Here is a 21,909-nt window from a genome sequence, read left to right as displayed (position 1 = left end):
TTTCTTGTACTTCCGAAGAATGGGCCTTTTTAAATGGATTTTAGTGCCTTATATTTTTCCCCCCCGTTCAGGGTGAACTAAGGGTCTGATCCAAGCCCCGTTGAATGACAAGTCAGTCCTGCCATTTCTCTCTTAACGCTAGACCCTGGATCTAGCATTAATTAATGAATGTTATTAATTCATTAGACTTGGAAAGACAGAGAGAGAGAGAGAGAGAGAGAGAGAGTACCCAACTGGGAGCAAAAAAATAAATAAATACAGGTATTTTCTTAAGACCCCCCCCCCAATGGAGGCCAAAATTCACTGCAGCTAAGCGAAACCTTGGTCGAAGAGAGTTTTGTCCTGTTTTGCAATGTTTCTTGCCACCGTCGTTAAACGAATCCACACACACACACCCCGCGGTTGATCAGTTAGTGAGCGCCAGTTGTTAAGCAAATCTGGCTTCCCCGCTGAGTTTTGCTTGTCCAGAAAGCATGACCTCGGAGAGTCCCAGCGACGGTCATAAGTAAGAGTCGGCTGCCAAGCATCTGAATCTCGATCACACGAGACCCACGGCGGGTGGGGTGGGGTGGGGTTTGCTATAAAGGTGATGGCGGTTGTTAAAAAGTCAAGTCACACGGTCGTTCAATGAATCTGACTCCCCCCCCCACGTTGACTTTGCTTGCCAGATGGCCACCGCGACCGTCACAAGTATGAGTCAGCGGCCAAGCATCCGAATTTTGGATCACGTCACCATGGGGATGTTGCAATGGGTCCCTGTGAAATGTGGGGGGAAAAAAAACCCTCAAAAAAACGGTGGTAGCTGTTTACAGTCCCGCTGTGAACTTGGAATGGCCACTAAACGAAGTTATATAATTCGAGAACTACCTGTATAGGAGACAAATATTCATATTTGTTTTCTCCAGAGAGCTGGGGTGTGCCCCCTTATTTTTATTTTTTTTTTGGAGGGGAAAAACAGGAGCCGACTCAGAAGTCGTGGGTGTCAAAACTGCCATCTTCTCCTTTCCTCCTCCTCCTCCTTCGCCTTCTCTCCCCCCCCCCGCCCCTCCCTCCGCCGACCTTCCCAAACCGGTTTAGCAAGCAGGTAAAAGCCGAAGTAAAGACACCGTTATTTCCAAACGCATGCGCCATCCGCACCACGCCTCCCCAAACAGCAGATCAAATTAAGGAGCTGGGGCAGAGGGACGGTGTTTGCCTGTCGCTCCTGACTTTCTTTTAAATAAGATAACAAAATAAATTAGGATTATTCTCCTCTTTCAATTTTGGGGGGGAACCCCGGCGCTTCAATCCGGAGTAAGGGCGAGGAAAGCGAAGCGAAGAGAGGAAGAGGAGGAGGAAAAAAAATATATATCTATATCTACGCCTCGCCTGCTGCTCACCTGGTGGCTACTCCTCCCGTTCCCTTTTCTTTCTTTCTTTCTTTTTCTTTTCTTTCTTTCTTTCCTTCCCCCACCCTCTTTTTTTTTTTTTTTTTAAACTGTGAACCTTGATCCGAGTTTGAGCCTGGCGCGCCAAGGGGAAAAAAAACTAACCGGGAGAAAGTTTTGGAACGTTCGCACAAGAACCAACGTTCTACGGATCGAACGTTCGCGGCGCCAACGTTCCATCGGGCCGCGCACGGAACCCACGGAACCGTCTCCGGATCCCCTTATGGACGATTCGGAATTCGCCAGTGGCTTTGGATTGATTTGATTGATTGGTTATATTGGGATTGGTTATTGGATCTTCCTTCCTTCCTTCCTTCCTCTTTCTTTTTCTTTCTTTCTTTCTTTCTTTCTTTCTTTCTTTCTTTCTTTCTTTCTTTCTTTCTTTCTTTCTCTCTCTCTCTTTCTTCTCTCTTTCTTCCCTGTTTCGTTTTCTCCTCCTTCTCCTCCTCCTCCACCTCCTCTTCCTTCCTCCGCCCTGGCGAGGAAGGCCGAGGGAAGAGCCAACTTGGGAAGTTCAACGGCGGCCAGACTAGCTGACCTCGAGCTCCCAAAATGCCTCGAGCTTTCCTGGTGAAAAAAACCTGCGTTTCTGGCCGGCGGAACTGGAGCGAATTGCCCGACGAAGAACGGGGCGAAGTTTACGTGCCAGGTGAGTCTCGAGGCGGGCGGGGGGTGGGAGCGAGGAGAAAGGCAAGGAAAAGTTGCAACGTGGGGGGGGGGCTGGTCTGGCTTTTGGAACCGTTGTTGTTGTTGTTATCCTCAACACAACGACACAATCCAGTGTTTTTGCTACTTTGAAAAATAAATACATTGTGTTCTATCGGAGTTGGGGAAACGCGCTTTGAAAACCATTAAAAAAAGAGTTAAGCGGATGTCCCATAGTGGATTGGGCCCAATGGGGGAAGGGGAGGGGAGGGGGTGGAGAAAAGGTATGGGGGGGGGGAATAAGAGGCCCAGGGGGTTAATTAATAGGGGGCTCCTTTCTCAAGGGGTGGGGTCTGTTCCCCTCCACTTGCCCGAGGCTGGAAATCGCGATCCTATAACGCTCCACCTTAGTTTTCAAGACGGGGGGGGGAGAGAGGGCGAGGGAAGGTCCGTTATCATCAGGCATCACTTAAAAAAGAGGAATTCTGGGCTATTTGGGGAGGGGGGGTGGCTGGGAAAGGGGTCGGGGAGGTGGGGAGAGAGGTTGAAAAGCTGCTAATCACACCTGCCCAGCGATCCCCATTGTCTCTCCCCCCCCTCCTCCTCCTCCGCCCCCCGGCCTGGGAAGCGCAGTTAAGCGCAGCTTACTCCGCCTTGTGGAATGTTTGAACGCGCCGGCAAGTTTAGTGGTTGGTTGAGTTGGGGGGGGGGGGAGGCCGGAGGCGCAAATGGGAAGAGAAGAAAGAAAGAAAGAAAGAAAAAAGGAAGGAAGGAAGGATGGAAGGAGAAAGAAAGAGAGAGGCTAGGGGGCTTGTGGAAAAAGAGGGGGGCACTATTTTCCTCTTCCTTTTTTTCCTTTCTTTTTTCTTTTCCTTTCTTTCTTTCTTTCTTTCTTTCTTTCTTTCTTTCTTTCTTTCTTTCTTTCTTTCTTTCTTTCTCTTTCTTTCTTTCTTTCCAAGCACAAGATTAGGATGGGAAGTTGAAGGTGAGGATCAGGGGCAAGGAAGGTGAAGCCTGTGCCCTTGCTTGGATCGGAGGAGTGGTTGTTTTGGTCCGTTGTAACGTGGTTTCCCCCCCCTTCTTAATAATATTGGCAATAATAGAATAAAAGGGACCAAATAAAAGAGAATATTTGCAACTCAAAACTGTAGAGTTTTCTTGCAGTCGTTTTTGTTTCTTTGTTTGTTTGTTACCAAATTAGGTAAAGCCATCAGTGCTAGAAGGGAGGGGGGTTGTGGAGAGGAGGAGGAGGAGGACTGTAGGGTCCTTGATGCTCTCTGAGCTTGGTGGTTTCCTTGGAAGACGTTTCACGACCCAGCTAGGGAACATCATCAGTGCTAAAAGGGTTTTTGCTCTCAGTCCCTTTTAGCACTGATGATATTCCCTAGTTGAGTCGTGAAACGTCTTGCAAGAAAACCACCAAGCTCAAGACAGCACCAAGGACCCCCCACCTCACAGAGTAAGAAGAGCTGAAAGGGGCCTTGGAGGTCATCTAGTCCACCCCCGCTCGATCGGGAGGCCCTATATCATTCCAGACAAAACAGCTGTCCAGTCCCTTTCTTTAAAATCTCCGGTGACGGCCAACTGGGCTCATGGGAAATATATTCTGTAAGGTTCCTTAGAGGAAGAGTGTAGAAGAAAAAGAAATACAAACAATTAGCCAGAGGTTTTCCTCTCTCCGGGCTTGTTTCAGTTTAGTTTCTGTAACGTTTCGTTATGTGTTTTAATAAGGGGAATCGAACAAGAACATCCCGCTGGTGACGTTACCTGGTATGGTAACGAAACGTTCAGCAACGGAATTTAAAGCCAATCGCTGCCCAAAAAAAATCTAAAAACTGAGCTACGATTTTCTCTCTCTTTCTCCACAATTAACCAGGATTAAGCTGTAACATTCACATTACGGGCAGTGTTTTTAAATAAGGGGAGGGGAGGGGGTGTCCGTGATGGCCTTGGTCTGGTGGAAATCCAGCCCCCTCGCCTAGCTCAAGAGTGCAGCCTTTGATTGTGAGAAACGGTTCCTTTTCTGTGAACTCAGCCTCGTATGATGGGTGTGTGGGCTCAGGCCAGGTTTAACTGGTTTCCTGGATGAATTGTGGCTGGCTGGATTTGCTGACCAAGTTGAGGCATAGCTTGTTTACCCATCACGTCTCTCTGGGCTGGCCCTGTTTTTTTGGGGAACTGTTCAACTAGCCGGATGCAACCCGGGGCCCCTTCCGTTCCCAGAATGCTCAGCAGCCTCCTCCCCCCCATCCACCCCCCCAGGATTTTCAGCAAATGGCCCAGCTAGCTGGGGAATTCTGGGAGCTGAAATCTAAACCCCTTGGGATCGGCTCAAGGAAAGAGTGCCTAGAAGTTTCCAACAGGAGGCGGTGAGTTCTAGTTCCGCCTTAGGCATGAAAGCCAACTGGGTGACTTTGGGCCAATCACCAGGAGACGGTGAATTCTAGTCCCGCCTTAGGCATGAAAGCCAACTGGGTGACTTTGGGCCAATCACCAGGAGACAGTGAGTTCTAGTCCCATTTTAGCCATGAAAGCCAGCTTGGTGGCTTTGGGCCAATCACCAGGAGACGGTGAGTTCTAGTCCTCCCATGGGCATTAAAGTTGTCTGGGTGACTTTGGGCCAATCACCAGGAGATAGTGAATTCTAGTCCCATTTTAGCCATGAAAGCCAACTGGGTGGCTTTGGGCCAATCCTCAGGAGACGGTGAGTTCTAGTCCCGCCTTAGGCATGAAAGCCAACTGGGTGACTTTGGACCAATCACCAGGAGACGGTGAATTCTAGTTCCATCTTAGCCATGGAAATCAGCTGGGTGACTTTTGGGCCAGTCTCACTCTCTTAACCCACCCTACTTCGCAAGGTGGTTGTTGTACGAAAAAATAGGCAGAGGAAAGTTATGGATGGGTTTATGTTCTGCCCCTTGGAGTTATTTCTAAAAAATAATACAGGTGAGCTACAAATAAAAAAGTAAATTATTATTATTATTATTATTATTATTATTATTAATGATGATGATGATGTCACCTGGAACCTAGCATGCTTCTCCCCCGGATCCTCATTGTTTGCTTCTGATTGTGGACAATGAAGATCGTTTTCTGGCTTTTTGCCTTTTTGCCACTGGTGTTTGTTTATTTTTTAAAAAAAGTTCCTCTGAATATGAATTTCCCTCCGGGAGTGGGGTTAGGGGGAAGGATGGGGGTCGGGATGACGACGACCCATAAGTGGGTTTTTTTTTAGGAGAGGCTGCTAACGTTTGGCGTAGAACATTTTTTACATTACTTGGCAAGCTGCTCTGGCCTCCGCTTAGGACTCTGTAATTAGCATCTAATTAATCACGCTGGCAGCCTGATTTCCAGGTTCCTGACTCCAGAGGTGCATTCCAGCGGGGTTCCCGCCATCTTGCCTTCTGGAGCCATCCAGAACGATCCAGAATGCAAAACGAGGCACGCCGACGCCGTACCTGTTAGGCTGGCGCAACCAAGGAACAGTCATTTCGAGAAGGGCGATAAAAACGATAAAACGGTTTTTAGGTTTAAGCCTTGCCCTGAAGTTTTGCGTTCTTCTCCCTTTTCTTAGCTTCTGGCATCCTACAAGCAACCCCGCGAGATAGGCTGGGCAGAGGAGGAGAGAGGGAGAAAGGGAGGGAAAGGAAAGAAAGGGAGAGGGGGAGGGAGAGAGAGGAAGGAGGGAGGGAGGGAGAGAAAGAGAGAGAGAGGAAAGAAAGGGAGAGAGACAGGGAAAAGAGAAAGGAGGAAGGGGAGGGGGAGAGGGAAAGAGGGAAAGAGGGAGGGGCAGAGGGGGAGGGAGAGAAACGGAGAGAGAGAGGGAAAAGAGGGAGGGAAAAAAGGGAGAGAGGAAAGAAAGGGAGAGACAGGGAAAAGAAGGAGAGGAAGGAAGGAGAGGGAGTGGGAGAGAGGGAGGAAGGAAGGAGAGGGAAAGGGAGGGAGAGAAAGGGAGAAAGGTAGGAAGGAGAGAGGGAGAGGGAGGGAAAAGAGGGAGAGGGAGGGAGGGAGGGAGAGAAACGGAGAGAGGAAAGAAAGGGAGAGAGAGACGGAAAAGAGAAGGAGGAAGGAGAGGGAAAGAGTGGGAGTGGGAGAGAGAGGAAGGAGAGGGAGGGAGAGAGAGGGAGGAAGGAAGGAGGGGGAAAGAGGGAGGGAGAGAAAGGGAGAAAGGTAGGAAGGAGAAAGGGAGAGGGAGGGAAAAGAGGGAGAGAGAGGGAGAAATGGAGAGAGGAAAGGAGAGAGAGACGGAAAAGAGAGGGAGGAAGGAGGGAAAGAGGGAGGGGGAGAGGGAGTAAAGGGAAAGAGTGAGGGAGAGAGAGGCAGAAAGGAAGGAAGGAGAGAGGGAGAGACAAGGAAAAGAGAGGAAGGAACGAGGGAAAGAGAGGGAGAGGGAGGAAGAAAAGAGAGGGAAGGAGAAGAGAGCGGGAGAAGAGATGGAGAGAGAGCAGGAGGGAGAGGGAGTGGGGGAGAGAGGGAGAGAGATGTGGATTCCCCCCCCCCAAGAGTTTTGTGGCTGAGTTGTGTGTTTGTGTTTGGGGGGGGGGGCTGTCTTTGAACAAGGGTCTCAAGACCTCGGTTTTGGGCCTCAAAACATAGACAGCAAATTTGGGGTTCGCACCCCGTTGTGTGGCCTGGGGCTGATTGCAACGTCCTGTGTCGTGTTGCAACGTCACTGAAGAAGTGGGAGCAAGGACAGGTTGCGTATGCCCCCCCAAAAAAAGCAGGGAGACGGCGTGGAACCCCCTTCCTTAGGATGGCTCACCCGGGACGCTCGGATTTGAAATCCGAAATTTATGGATTTTTATTTTCAATTTATTCCATTTCAAACTGTTGGGAGAAACCTTCAACTTGCTCACTAACTCCAGTTAAAAGATCCGGAGAAGATCTGCGAATCGATCTCTCATTTCCCCCCCCCCCCCAAGAAATCTTGGGAAAAGCAAAGGACGTAGGATGGAACACAGGTAGTCCTCGACTTACAGCCATTCGTTTAGGGACCGTTCGAAGTTACGACGGCACTGGGGGAAAAAAAAGGGACCGATCGCCTTTTGTCTCACTTAACAACCGTTGCAGCATCCCTCCCCCCCGACGGTCACGGGATCAAAATTCACAACTGGCATGTAGAGGTAGTTCTCGATTTACGACCGCAATAAAGCCCCAAAATGTATGATGCTGAGTTATCGGACATTTTGTTTGGCAAGCTTTGCCCTGTTTTACGACCTTTCAGATTGCAAATTGTTAAGGGAATCGCTGCGGTGGTTAAGTTAGCAACGCACCGTCGTTAAGCGAATCTGGCTTCCCCCCGTTGACTTGGCTCGTCAGAAGGTCACAAAAGGGGATCACGGGACACTGCAGCCGTCATAAATACGAGTCGGTGGCCAAGCACCTGTATTTTGATCACGCGATCACGGGGAAATGTTGCAACGGTCGTTAAAAGTGTGAAAAACGCTCGTAAGTGCCTTGTTTCAGTGCCGTCATAACTTCGAACGATTGCTAAACGGTTCGTGTTTACGACGGGCGCAATGTGATCCCCTTTTGCGACCGTCGGAAAGGCCAAGTCGATGGGGTTTAACAGAGTTGGAAGGGACCTTGTAGGTCATTTAGTCCAACCTCCCCTGCCCAAGCAGACTCACTCAACAACCGTGTAACTAGCTTAACAACTGGCAGTGATTCGCTTAACAATGATGGCAAGAACGGCCGTAAAAACGGAGCAAAACTCACTTAACAGCTGTTTTGCTTAGCAAGGGGAATTTTACGCACCACTGGAGTCGAAGATTCTCCGGAGAACTCCGGCTGTGATTACGATCTGCATGAGGAGCAAAAAACAGTTCTTCTGAGAACGCGCAGAGCGATACGTTCACAGATACACACACACACACACACACATATATATAAGCTGGTCATTCCTTCAGTTTCATTTGCTTTGGAATGCGATGCAATTTATATTTGATTTATTTTAATTATTATTATTATTTTTTGGCACAAAAACATCGCCTTATTCGTTTTAATTAAAAAAAAAAAAAAGCGAACTTAAAAGGGCCAAAGTAAATGAGCTGACAAATTTGACAGGGCCTCTTCTCTGCCTTTGCCAGCTCACTTCGGGCTTCTCCCGTCGAAATGAAAAGCGAAACGCGAAATTAATTTTGGGGCGAAGAATGCCGTTGGATTGCGGGAAGCGGAGTTTTCATTTCTGGATTGGAAAACCGGCACAGAAACTACGACTTATAAGTACATAATATACTTCTTATAAGAAGAAGACCGTATGGGATCTTATAGGACAGTGATGGCTAACCTTTTGGCCGTCGCGTGCCAAAAGCGGGGGGAGTGCGGGGAAGGGGTCACGTGGGCGTGTGCCCACACCCATAATTCAATGTGCCCCGCCCCCTGCAAATGCACACGTGACCCCTCCGCATTCCCCCCCGCTTTTGGCATGCGATGGCACGGTGGGTCCGGTAGACCTGTTTTTTTGCCCTCCCCAGGCTCCGGAGGCTTTATAGGAGACTGGGGAGGGTGAAAACAGCCTTCCCCACCCCTTGAAAGCCAGAAACAGCCCGTTTCCCGACTTCTGGTAGGCCCGAAAGGCCCGAAAATGCGCTGGAGTTGAGCTAGGGCCGTGATGGTGAACCTATGGCACGCGTGCTACAAGTGGCACGCGGAGCCATATTGGTGGGCACGCGAGCTCAGCTCCAGCTGATTTTCAGGCCTTTGGGGCCCACTGGAAGTCAGCAAACAGGCTGTTTCTGGCCTCCGGAGGGCCTCTGGGGGAGTGGGGAAGACTGTTTTTGCCCTCCCCAGGCTCCTAGGAAGGCTCTGGAGCCTGGAGAGGGTGAAAAACGGGCCTACTGGACCCACCGTGCCATCGTGTACCAAAAGCGGGGGAAGTGGGGAGGGGTCGCGCACACATGCATGGGGGTGAGGCGCATAGAATTATGGGTGTGGGCACACGGGTGTGCGACCCCCCCGGCACGCTCCCCGCTTTTGGCACGCGATGGCAAAAAGGTCACTGAGCTAGGGCAATGCTCGCGTGTCCATAGATATGGCTCTGTTGCACGCGTGTTATAGGACTTACAACATTTCGTGTTTTGTGACAATTGGAAGTGACAAAAGTCACTGAAAGAAAAGGAATTTACGACCATTTTTCACACTTACGACTGGCGCAGCGTCGCTGTGGTCACTTGATCAAAATTCAGGCAACTGGCCAGTATTTATGACGGTTGCAAAGTTCCGGGGAATGTGATCTCGTTTTGTGACCTCCTGACAAGCAAAGTCCATTGGGAGGGGGCAGCCAGGATTCACTTACACGACCGTGCGACTAACTTAACCACTGCAGTGTTTCCCTTAACAACAGTGTTGAGGAAAGTCGTAAAGGGGGGCGACTCTCACTTAACAGATTTCTCGCTTAGCCGCAGCAATGTTGGGCTCCGTCGGGTTTGTAAGTCGAGGACTTGCCCGTATTTATGATGGTTGCAGTTTCCTGGTATCACGTGATTCCCCTTTCGTGAAAATTCAAACGGGTTAGGCCGGATTCGCTTAACAACGGTGCAACTAACTTAACCACTGCAATGATTCACTTAACGGTGGTAGAAAAGGTCGTCAAGCGGGGCAAAACTCACTTAACAACTTAGGATTCCATTTTGATCACTCGGTCGCAAAAGGGGATCACGTCCCACACACAGACACACATACCGAGACACTGTAACCGTCATAAACACGGGTCAGTGGCCAAATCCTCAGAATTGTGACCATGTGGTCGGGTGGATGCCGCAATGGCCGTTAAGTGTGAAAAAAACGACCCCTTGGTCACCTTTTTTTGTGCCGTTGTAACTTCGAACGGTCCCTAAATGGTTTGTGTTTATGACATTTGCAGCATCCCGTGAGAATCCCCTTTTGCGACCTTCTGGCAAGTGAAGTCAATTGGGAAGCCAGATTCACTTAACAACTGGGTAACTAGCTTAAGAACCTCAGGGATTCACTTAACAACTGTCTAATTGGATTCAGTTAATAACTCTGTAACTAGCTTAACTTCAGGGATTCACTTAACAACTGTCTAACTAGCTTAGCTTCAGGGATTCACTTAACTGTGTAACTAGCTTAAAGAACTACAGTGATTCACTTAACAACCACGGCAAGAAAGTCCATCAAACGGGGCGAAACTCACTTAACGAAGGTCTCGCTTCGAAATGGACATTTTTGCCCGCCGACTGCAATCCTAAATCGAAGATTACCCCGGAGAACTCCAGATGCGCTTATGATCTGCTTCAACACGAACCGTTGTAAGTCGAGGACTAAGTTGGATAACCATTGGTCTGAAGCGGTGGTAGGGTTTCCTCCTGCCTAAGCAAGGGGGTTGGACTAGAAGACCTCCCAAGGTCCTTTCCTTCCAACTCTGTGAATCTATTTCTTTTCTATTTGTCCTTCTGCTGAGCTGTCTTTTTTTCCGTCATACAACGGAGTCGTAAAGAATGGGGCCGTCCTTTGTAATGTTCTTTGCATGCATTTTAAGGGCAGTTGCAACACGCAGCCGCCTCCTTACTCCACCTTTCTGGAAGCAGGTGAACGGCCCTTGAAAAGTGGCGCCAGCCCCGGAAACGGTTAATTAACTCGCTGGGTTGGGCCCCGCTTTCCAATAACATCTCGATCGACCGGTTTTAAGCTGTTTACTTGCTATTGCAGCTGGCGCGTTGGGTCCCGATAGAGGGACGCCGAAGGAGGGGATAATAGGTTTTTGTTTTTGTATTTTTCTTTTTAATTTTGTTTTCGGGGAGGGGGGGGAGGAGAAAGGGAGCGGAACCTCCTGTTGCTTTCCAAACCGGGGTTGCCAAAATCATGAGGACTAGCATCCTCCCCAAGCCTTGCGAAACTGCCCTTTTTTGGCTTGTTGTTGAGCTCGCCCTCGTTTCATCTCCCAACCTGGGCTGGTTTTTCCAGGTCTTATCTGGAGGGGAGCCAACTCCGAGAGGCGTCCGCGAAAGGGAGGGGGGGAAATAAACCCCGAATGCGGGTTTTGATAAGGGTTCCGAAAGGCGTGATGGCGAACCTGTGGCACGCGTGCCGCAGGTGGCGTGTAGAGCCCTCTCTGCGGGCACGCCGGCTGTCGCCCCAGCCCAGCTCCATCGCACATGTGCAGGCGCCTTTCGCCGGCCAGCTGGACTTCAGGTCTCTGCCACGCATGTGCAGGGGATGGGACACATGTGCGGGACACACACATGCGCGGGAGGGGTGCATGCATGACGGGGGGGAGGAGGTTTTACAGGCCCAATACTGGGCACGGGGGGGGGGGGCTTGCATGCCCTGTTCATCGTAGCTTAATCCTGGCTTAACATGAAGGGTAAACATAGCCAGAACTGTGCCCTTGGTTCACCCCGCGAAGTATAACTGCAATCTCTCTGGGGACCTTCCAAGCCACACATCCTAGTTTTGATTTTCCTGCATCAGGCAAGAGGGTTATAGGCAGTCCTCGACTTGCGACCGCTTGTTTAGCGACCGTTGAAAGTTAGTCTAGCCCGTTAAAAGTCTACAAGGGTAGTCCTCGGCTTGCGACCGCAAAGGAGGCCTAAGTTTCCATTGTTACGGAATGCGGTCATTGAAGTGACTTTCGCCCCGTTTTACCACTGTCATTAAGTGAATCCCTGCAAGGGGTGAAGTTAGTCACACGGTTGTTAAGCGAACCTGGCTTCCCCGTTGACGTGAAGGCCGCAAAAGGGGATTGCGTGATCTCCGGGAACGCTGCGACAGTCATAAGTACGAGCCGATTGCCAAAATTATTTCATCAAGCTGACCTGACCTAAGTCTTTCCCTTTTTTTAAATGGAAATTTTAAATTTGGTTTTAAACTATTGGGGTTTTAAATTTGTTCAGCCAAATTATTTAATTCGTTTTAGTTTTATTTTAAATTTGGTATCTATATGTTTTATTCTATGCCTGTTCACCGCCCCGAGTCCTTCGGGAGTAGGGCGGTATACAAATTCAATAAAATAAATAAAATAAATAAATAAAAGTCCGAATTTTGACCACGCGACCACCGGAATGCCACAAGGGTCATCAGCGTGAAGTCACTTTTTGCCGTGCCGTTGTCGTTTCGCTAAGTGAACAGTCGTAAGTCGAGAACGACCTGTTAGTCTATATGACCTCTAGGAACCCCACCTCCCTCATAAAAAGAAAACATTCCTTTTCTCTTCCGCAGTGTCCCTGGGTGGATATGCGCTGTGGAAAGACCCTGAGCCTTCGGTGGCCGAGCCGCCGTCTTTCCAGATGCCGCTGGACATGACCATTCGCAACTCCGTCTACACGGCGGCTCAGCCCCACGGCGCAGCCCACGTCTCCAGCGGGACGCGACAGGAAACCGACTCTGACTTCACGCACGCCAAAATCAAGGTAGGACCGACGGGCAGCTTCGAACCCCAGTTGATTACGGATTAACAGAGTTGGAAGGGAACCTTGTAGGTCAGCGATGGTGAACTTTTTCGGCACCGAATGCCAAAAAGGGAACACTTCGCGCGCATTCGTCAGGGCTGCAACCAGGAAGAGGAGCTGCCCAGGGGGGCATGCGCACGCCCGATAAGGTACTTCCGGTTCCCGGCCAGCAAGTCTTCCAGTTACTGCCGCGCATATGAACACACCGATCAGCTGGCCGGCGTGCACGCTCACGCTGGAAAATGGAAGATCAGCTCTCCGGTTTCCAGCACTGCCGCATGCACGAAATGCCAGCTGATCGCTGCGCCAGAAACCCAGAAGAGGAACGGGCGATGCCAGGCGACATGGCTTGGTGTGCACGCGTGGTATAGCTTCGCCATCACGGTTGTAGATCATCTAGCCCAGGGGTGGAATCCAGCAGGTTCGGGAGAACCGGTAGCGGAAATTTTGAGCAGTTCGGAGAACTGGCAAATGCCACCTCTGGCTGGTCCCAGAGTGGGGTGGGAATGGGGATTTTGCAGTATCCTTCCCCGGGAGTGGAGTGGGAATAAGAGATTTTGCCGTATCCTTCCCCTGGAGTGGGTGGGAATGGGGATTTTGCAGTATCCTTCCCCTGGAGTGGGGAGGGAATGGAGATTTTGCAGTATCCTTCCCTGGGAGTGGGGAGGGAATGGGGATTTTGCAGTATCCTTCCCCTGGAGTAGGGAGGGAATGGGGATTTTGCCGTATCCTTCCCCTGGAGTGGGGAGGGAATGGAGATTTTGCAGTATCCTTCCCCTGGAGTGAGGAGGGAGTAGAGATTTTGCAGTATCCTTCCCCTGGAGTGGGGTGGGAATGGAGATTTTGCAGTATCCTTCCCCTGGAGTGGGGTGGGAATGCGGATTTTGCAGTATCCTTTCCCGGGAGTGGGGAGGGAATGGGGATTTTGCAGTATCCTTCCCCTGGAGTGGGGTGGGAATGGAGATCTTACAGTATCCTTCCCTTGCCACGCCCACCAAGCCACACCCACAGAACTGGTAGTAAAAAAAATTTGGATTTCACCCCTGATCTGATCCAATCCCCTCCCCAAGCACGAGACCCTACATCTGTGATGGCGAACCACCCGAAGTGGCACGCAGTGTGCCTCTCTGATGGCACGCGATCCGTCGCCCCAGTTCAGCTCCGCTGTGCATGTGTGCGCACCTCCCTCTGGCCAGTTGGTTTTCGGGGCTCTGCCGGGGGGGGAGCCACGCCCGCATTGCATTTGAGGGGGTTCGGTCACACGCATTCGCGGACGTGGTTGCCCGCTTTGGCCACTCGGTCCGGGAAGAGTTTAGCCATCCCTGCCCTACGTCGTTTCTCACAATTTGTGACCGTTTCTTCACGGGCCCCAGTAGGGCCCTCGGGGACGAGACATGGTACGCCTCAAAAGCAAATAACAATAATGAAGGGGTAAGGTGTGCGATTGTGTTGCAACCGCTCCTCAGCTGTGCTTGATTAAAATCCGAGGCGGGGTACAGATAAAGGGAAGGAAGTTAGTCATATGGAAAAAAGGCTTCGGGGACCTGGGATGCCCCGGCCATGATTGCGGGCGCGCTCACAAAATGGTCGTTTCCTGGGCGCCCTCATTTATTGGCTAAGAAATGGCCCAGGATGGGATAAAGAGGGGCAGATTTTTTAACCGAGAAGGCTTTTTTTTTTCCTGCTTCGAAGGGGGTGTTACATTTTCCTTCCTTCCTTCCTTCCTTTTATTTTTAATTAAAAGAGCAGAACGAAAGAAGGTAGGGAAGGAGCGCAGGACCAGCAAACCACGAATGAGGGTTTGTTGGGCTGGTTGGGGTTCGTTTGGGGTCTGGTGGGCGAGCGAAGGTGTGAGGAAATGCTTACGGGGAGACTTACAACCCACCATGGATGCAAAGTTACAATGACAGTGAAAAACACGGACTTAGGACCAGTCCTCGCACTTATGACCGGTCACAAAAGGAGATCGCATGAGCCCAGGGATACTGCAACCGTCATAAATATGAACCAGTGGCCAAGCGTCTGAATTTTGATCAGGGTGAAAAACGGTCGTCAGTCTCTTCTTTTTTCAGTGCAGGTCCTTGAACGATCACGAAATGAATGGTTGTAAATTGAGGACTTATTGAGACATTGGATGGGATATTTCTAGCGAGAGTTCGGATGCGCCGCGGCTTCAAAATTAGGGTTTGGGAGGTGGGGGGGGTCTTTGAAAATCCTACCCACTGAAAATTGCCAACAGGAAGAATAAAAGATAAAAGAGGAAATCGGAATATTTTCAAGACGTGGGAAAGATGCTCTGTATGGATAGAAAAGAAATACGAATAAAAGTTGATAGATAAATGATATAGATAATAGAAAGTTAAATGAGGGATAAGACAGAAAAGAAATAGAAACTCGGATGAGACCAGAGTAAATGGAAAAGGGGGATGTGGGGGGGGGGGAAGAAAGAAGATTATAAATATAAATGTACAATTATGAAATGATAGATTGGGTAATAAGGGAAATATTGCAAAATAAAGGAGAAAGAAAGGAGAGAGGAGGCGAGGGAGTGAGGAAGAGAGGGAAAGAGAGGGATGGAAGAAAGGGGAAGGAGAGGAAGAAAGGATACTGGACAAGAGCAGGAGAGAAGGTGAGAAAGGGGGAAAAGAGGGGAGAGGAAGGGGGAAGTAGGGGAGGAGAGGAGAGGAGGGGGAAGAAAGAAGAGAGGAGGGAGGGAGGGGAAAGAAAGAAGGAGAAGAAGGTTTGTTGTGAAGAGGGAAAAGAGGGTAGAAGAGCAACTCCAAATGTAATTAAAATGTCTTATTTTTATGCTTTCGTTACAAAAAAATATGTATATATATGATCAATTATGGGTAAGAGAATGTACATTTACAATATGTGTATAAGAAATAAAAAAACACCAAGAAAATTGCCATCAGGATTGAAAATCTTTCTGGCAATCATGAGGACTAGAGTCTTAGCTCTGCTCTGACCGGCGAGGACCACATCTCGGGGAGGAGTGGTGGGTTATGGCTGTGGCTGGTCCGAGCGGAGCATCCAACCGAAGCAGTTTCTTTGACCTCCTGCAGGTGAGCTCGGCCGACGGTCCCCTCGAGCAGTTTTCCTGCCCGTTTTGCCAAAAAGCTTTTTCCTACCAACGGATGCTCAACCGTCACCTCAAATGCCACAGCGAGATCAAACGTCACCTCTGCCCCTACTGCAACAAAGGGTTTAACGACACCTTCGACCTCAAGCGACACGTTCGGACGCACACAGGTGAGCTCGCGCGAGGCGGCGGGCGGTGCCGTCATCCGTTCCCACGCGGCCAAGATTGATCCGAGAATCGGTGCCAGGAATGGCTTTTGAGATCCGGGTGGGGGATCATTCTTATTTAACGACTCCATAATCCCTTGCGGGGGTGGAGTCTGGGCAACTGAATGGAGCTAGCGGAGTGTTTTACTGGCCGGATGCCTTTCCTGTTGCCAGGGTGGAGTTTTGTTCGGCAGATATATTCTCACTGAGCCCAAGAGAGAGGAATATCTGCCTCTACCTAGGATCGAACTCACAGTCTCCTTGATTGTGAGGTGAGAGCTCCACTTCTAGGCCACGGCACCACAAGATCCGGCTGGGGATGATAGTCTATAACTCAGGGTCTTTATTAGACTCAGATCTACGGATACATAGGGGAGGGGGAGACTGTGGTTACTCTCCAGCTCTTCTTGGCATACAGTGCCAAAACAACGGTGGTGAACACCAAGGATGTCTCCCCCAGAAGATCAAAAAAAGTAGAAATAGAGGTTGTGCCCGCACAATCAGTCCTCCGTTCTACAGGTAGTCCTCGACTTACGACCACAATAGAGCCCAAAATTCCTGTTGTTAAGCAGGACAGTTTCCTTGGGTGTCAAATTCCTTGGGTGTCCGATCACACTTGGCCAATAAAGAATTTCTATTCTATTCTATTTCTATCCTATCCTATCCCTCTATTCTATTTTCTATTTTCTCTTCTCTCTTTTATTCTCTCTTCTCTTCTCTCTTCTATTTTCTCTTCTCTCTTTTATTCTCTCTTCTATTTTCTTTTCTCTTCTCTCTTCTTTTCTATTTTCTATTCTCTCCTCTTCTATTTTCTCTTCTCTCTTTTATTTTCTATTCTCTTCTCTCTTCTATTTTCTCTTCTCTCCTCTTCTATTTTCTATTCTCTCTTTTATTCTCTCTTCTCTTCTCTCTTCTATTTTCTTTTCTCTTCTTCTCTTCTCTCTTTTATTTTCTATTCTCTTCTCTCTTCTATTTTCTCTTCTCTCCTCTTCTATTTTCTCTTCTCTCTTTTATTCTCTCTTCTCTTCTCTCTTCTATTTTCTTTTCTCTCCTCTTCTATTTTCTATTCTCTCCTCTTCTATTTTCTATTCTCTTTTATTTTCTATTTTCTCTTCTCTCCTCTTCTATTTTCTCTTCTCTCTTTTATTCTCTCTTCTCTTCTCTCTTCTCTTCTATTTTCTATTCTCTCTTTTATTTTCTATTCTCTTCTCTCTTCTATTTTCTCTTCTCTCTTCTATTTTCTCTTCTCTCTTTTATTCTCTTCTCTTCTTTCTTCTATTTTCTTTTCTCTTCTCTTCTCTCCTATTTTCTCTTCTCTCCTCTTCTATTTTCTATTCTCTCTTTTATTTTCTATTCTCTCCTCTTCTATTTTCTCTTCTCTCTTTTATTCTCTCTTCTCTTCTCTCTTCTATTTTCTTTTCTCTTCTCTCTTCTCTTTCTATTTTCCACTTGGAGGTTTCTCTGTGTCCTCAGGGTCCACCTGAGTGGTGCAAATGGGTGTGGAGCCTTCTTGGAACTGCTGAAAGGACCGAGATAGATGATGTCGTATCTCTCCCCCCCCTGTTGAGAGCAGATCAAGTGGCCCCAATGGCCCTCTAAAAGGATGCAAATGACCAGCTGTCTGCAAGGCGCATCAATCCTTTCCTTCCCCACCATCCAGTCAGAGCTGAAGAAGCTTCTCGGATGAGAAGCGAAACGTCTTCAAAGAAAATACCAGAAAGTTGAAAAGTAGGGACGTGGTAGCTCAGCGGCTAAGACGCTGAGCTTGCCGATCGAAAGGTCGGCAGTTCAGAGGTTCGAATCCCTAGTGCCGCGTAACGGGGTGAGCTCCCGTGACTCGTCCGAGTGTCTGCCAACTTAGCAGTTCGAAAGCACGTAAAAAAAAGAAAATGCAAGTAGAAAAATGGGGACCCCCTTTGGTGGGAAGGGAACAGCGTTCTGTGCGCCTTTGGCGTTGAGTCATGCCGGCCACATGACCACGGAGACGTCTTCGGATAGCGCTGGCTCTTGGGCTTGGAAAGGGAGATGAGCACCGCCCCCTAGAGTCAGGAACGGCTAGCACATATGTGCTTTACCTTACCAGTTGAAAAAAAAAAACATCTTTGGGACATAAAATCAGGCGCCACCGACTGCCTTGCTTAATAACAGGAATTCTAGTTCCAGCTCTAAACTGAGGATTACCTTAAGAGATAAGAAGCCATAAGTCAGTTGGGAGGGTGTCCTGAGTGCAGCCATAGTTCTCGGGCAATCCCGGTTGTCTGAACTCACCCTGGATCCTTTCTTTCTCCTCCTCCTCCTCCTCCTTCTCCTCTCTCCCATCCTGCAGGTGTACGTCCTTACAAATGTGAGTTGTGTGACAAAGCTTTCACCCAGCGCTGTTCCCTGGAGTCCCACCTGAAAAAAATCCATGGGGTGCAGCAGAGTTACGCCTACAAGGAGCGCCGGGCAAAACTTTACGTCTGTGAGGATTGCGGATCGACGGCCGATAGCCAGGAAGGCCACCTGCGTCATCTCCAGGAGCAACATCCCGACAGCCCGCTACTCCGGAAAGCCTCGCGCAAGGCGGCTACGGCCCTTCACGGCATCGGCATCATGGGCGCACCGAGTATCCTGCAGAGCTCTGGTCCTTGTTCTTAAACATCCTGGCCCTTTTTTGGGGGGGTGGGATACTGATAATTCCTTTGAACTTCGAAAGACCCTTTCTTCTTGCCCGGGGCCAAGGACTGGCTGAGTTTGGCCGATCGACAGATCCGGTATTTCGAATCCGGCGTGGGAAAAAGACACCGGGCAAAGATCTCCGTGAATCTTTCATGAAGCGCTGGGAATTTTTTTAAAAAAAATAAATAAATCTGGATCGGACTTCCAGATAGGACGGACGGTGGCTTTGAACGTTAGAAAGGGCTCGATTTGGCTGTGTGTGGGGTTGGGGGCGGGATGATTCTCAGAGGGCATCTAGTCTTACCCCCCCCCCTTTTTAGCCAATGCTGGAAAGAGTTTTTGATGCAACTTAGCTGCTTGCATTGGGGCGGCCTCGACGGGGACGTATAAAATCGTGTCTCCGAAGCCTGGATTTTAGAATCCATTGTTCAAACCCAATTCTTTGAATCCCTCGCCTATTTTTTTTTTTCGCACCGGAGTCCGAGGGCTTTGAATGGTGTGACGATTTGGGGAGACGCCTCAAGGCAACATAACTTTGGAAGATTAAAACGATTTAGCAATTGATCCCGTCACCGAAAGGCGGCGAGTTATCCCGTTCACTGGGTACGCTCAAGCCAGAGGCTTGGGGTTCGAGAAGCGATGGAATTAGATTTCCGCCTTTGATTAAGGAGGGGGTTGGACTAGGTGACCTCATAGCATCCCTTCGAGCTGTGTTATGATTTTTCTGCCTCGGGGCCCGGATCGAACTAGTCTGACTTTGGAGATTTAAGTGCCTGGACTCGTTTGTTGGCTATCAGGACAGATTTTGCAACGGGAATCTGTTTTTAAAACGAGAATAATCTCAGGACCAATTGGGCGGTGTCTGGATGAGGTTTTATAAGCTTCCATGATACACCCCCCTTCTTTTCTCCCCAGAATTCAAGCATTCTGACATTCTGGAATCTGGTGAGTTTTTTTGTGTGTTGTGTGTTTATGTGTGATCCTTTTTAACTGATGCAAAAAAAAATGTATTATTTATCCCGCGTCGAGCAGCCATGGATTTTGAATTTTAGGAATTATTATTATTATTATTTTTTTAAAAAAAGATATACACTACAGTATTGGATCGCTGATAGGACTGCATCATTTCTGACCAGGATGGCGTAGCCTTTTTTTTTTTTTTTTGTGAAACGGGGCAAGAAAAAGAATGAATTATTAAGCAAAAGTACCACCGTTTTCAAAGACTGTCATATGGGGTATTATTTTTATTTAATATTACGAACGTGTGAAGACGGGGGTCTCTCTTGTCACGGCGGGACGAGCCACCGAAGCGAACTTTGATTTTTTTATTTTTTTTTTGGCATCTTGTGCGATAAGAGGCATTATGCCAAACACCAGGGTGTGGATCTTGTTTACATATTGGCCATGTTTGTCTCTCGACTTTGGGGGAAACGGAGCTTGTGGCCTGTGAACTTTTAATGTTATTATATTATTCGTAATCTTATTATTCTTCCCCTCCTTAACCTGTTAATTAAAATAAAGGAACTGGGTTCTCTCCGCGAGCCAGAGAAGTTGCACGTTGTTTTGGATTCCAAAGGTGTGTCTCGAAATGGGACCTACATTTATAGCGTAACAGAGTTGGAAGGGACCCTCAGAGGTCTTCTAGTCCAACCCGCTGCTCAAGCAGGAGACCCTAGTCCTAGTCAGTCAATCCTAGACAGTCAATCAATGAAAATAAAGCTGGAAGGGACCTTGGAGGTCTTCTAGTCCAACCCCCTGCTACAATCTCTTCTTGAAAACCTCCAGGGATGGAAGTGGCCACGATTTCTGGTGGCAAGCAGTTCCACTGGTTAATTTGTCCTCACAGTTAGGAAGTTTCTCCTTAATTCCAAGTTGTTTTTCTCCTTGTTCAGTTTCCATCCATAATTCCTTGTCTGCCCTTGGAAAATAGCTTGACCCCCTTCCTCCTCTCTGGGGCAGCCCCTCAAATATTGGAAGACTGCTCTCCTGTCTCCCCTAGTTCCTTCTTTTCCCTAGACAATCAATCAATCAATCAATCAATCAATCAATCAGAATAGAGTGGGAAGGGACCTTGGAGGTCTGCTCAAGCAGGAGATCTTAGTCCATCCTGCTCCAATTGACTTTTAAGAAGCTCAGGAAGAAACTGGTTCCCAGTTAGCTGGGGTAGGTGGGCAAACCAGTTCTAACTTCCCTTAGTGCGTGTACGAGTCGTCCTCGACTTACGACGATCATTGGGAGCCAAGAACAGGTAAATCTTCAGCTTAAAAAAACCCGCAACCGAGCACCCAAATTTCTTAACAAATTCACTTAAAAACCGTGTAACACGCTTAACGACTGCAGTGATTCGTTTAGCAACTGCGGCAAGAAATTTGTAAAATGAATAGAAATCAGGATGGGGATGGAATGAAATGGAATAGAATAGGATTCAGAATGGAATGGAATAGAGGAAAGGAAAGGAAAATGGAATGGAATGGAAGAAAGGAAAGGAAAATGGAATGGAATGGAGGAAAGGAAAGGAAAATGGAATGGAGGAAAGAAAGAAAAGAAAAGGAAGAAAGGAAAAGGAATGGAGAGGAAGAAAGGAAAGGAAAATGGAATGGAATGGAATAGAGGAAAGAAAAGGAAGAAAGGAAAGGAGGAAAGGAAAGGAAAATGGAATGGAATGGAAAAAAAGGAAGAAAGGAAAAGGAATGGAAAGGAAGAAAGGAAAATGGAATGGAATGGAATAGAGGAAAGAAAAGAAAAGGAAGAAAGGAAAGGAGGAAAGGAAAGGCAGAAAGGAAAGGAAAATGGAATGGAAGAAAGGAAAATGAAATGGAAAGGGAGAAAGGAAAGAAAGAAAAGGAAAATGGAATAGAATGGAAGAAAGGAAGAAAAGAAAGGAAAATGGAATGGAATAGAGGAAAGAAAAGGAAGTAAGGAAGGAGGAAAGGAAAGGCAGAAAGGAAAGGAAAATGGAGTGGAAGAAAGGAAAGGAAAGGAAAATGGAATGGAATGGAAGAAAGGAAAGAAAAGGAAGAAAAGAAAAGGAATGGAAAGGAAGAAAGGAAAGGAAAATGGAATGGAATGGAATAGAATATAGAATTCTGGCAAAAATGTACAAAATTCACTTGTCCCACTTAGCAAATGTCTTGCTTAACGGGAAAGTTTTGAGCTTAATTACGTTTGTAAGTCGAGGACCACCTATCGTGGCAATTCCGTGTATTTGTCATTCAGAACCAGGAGAGGGCATTCTTTGGCTTGTCCGAATTTGTTTTTTTCCAGTGGAATTCCACACTTCTTCAGCTCCAGCGGAAAAATTGCCCTCTTAAACCCAATAAGCCCAACACGCTTAACCCTGGTCAGTAATTAACCCAGGGGGCTGCTTTTGCAAGTGGGCTAGCTTTTATGGAGTTTAATTTTTTTTTTTTCAAGGGTTGTTTCTTTTTGCCAACCTCTGTTTTTTAAATTCCTGGTTCCGTGTCTTGGCCAACCTCAAA

General features: G+C 48.2%; 2 protein-coding genes across 2 annotated transcripts in view; one reads left to right on the top strand and one right to left on the bottom strand.

Annotated features, from left to right (window-relative positions):
* The window catches only part of AP5B1 (adaptor related protein complex 5 subunit beta 1), a 137,245-nt gene that overhangs the window by 28,646 nt on the left and 86,690 nt on the right, over positions 1–21,909 (bottom strand). The window lies entirely within an intron of this gene.
* OVOL1 (ovo like transcriptional repressor 1) lies at positions 1,123–19,976 on the top strand. The gene is made up of 4 exons (XM_060694371.2): positions 1,123–2,076; positions 12,252–12,442; positions 15,550–15,736; positions 18,099–19,976. Exons 1-4 carry the CDS (start codon positions 1,980–1,982, stop codon positions 18,407–18,409), a joined length of 786 nt encoding a protein of 261 aa, XP_060550354.2. The 5' UTR covers positions 1,123–1,979; the 3' UTR covers positions 18,410–19,976.

Source organism: Pantherophis guttatus, chromosome 18 (genome assembly GCF_059756535.1).
Source record: "Pantherophis guttatus breed Tessera chromosome 18, ASM5975653v1, whole genome shotgun sequence".
NCBI classification, from domain to species: domain Eukaryota; kingdom Metazoa; phylum Chordata; class Lepidosauria; order Squamata; family Colubridae; genus Pantherophis; species Pantherophis guttatus.
This window is presented reverse-complemented; position numbering and strand designations above follow the sequence as displayed.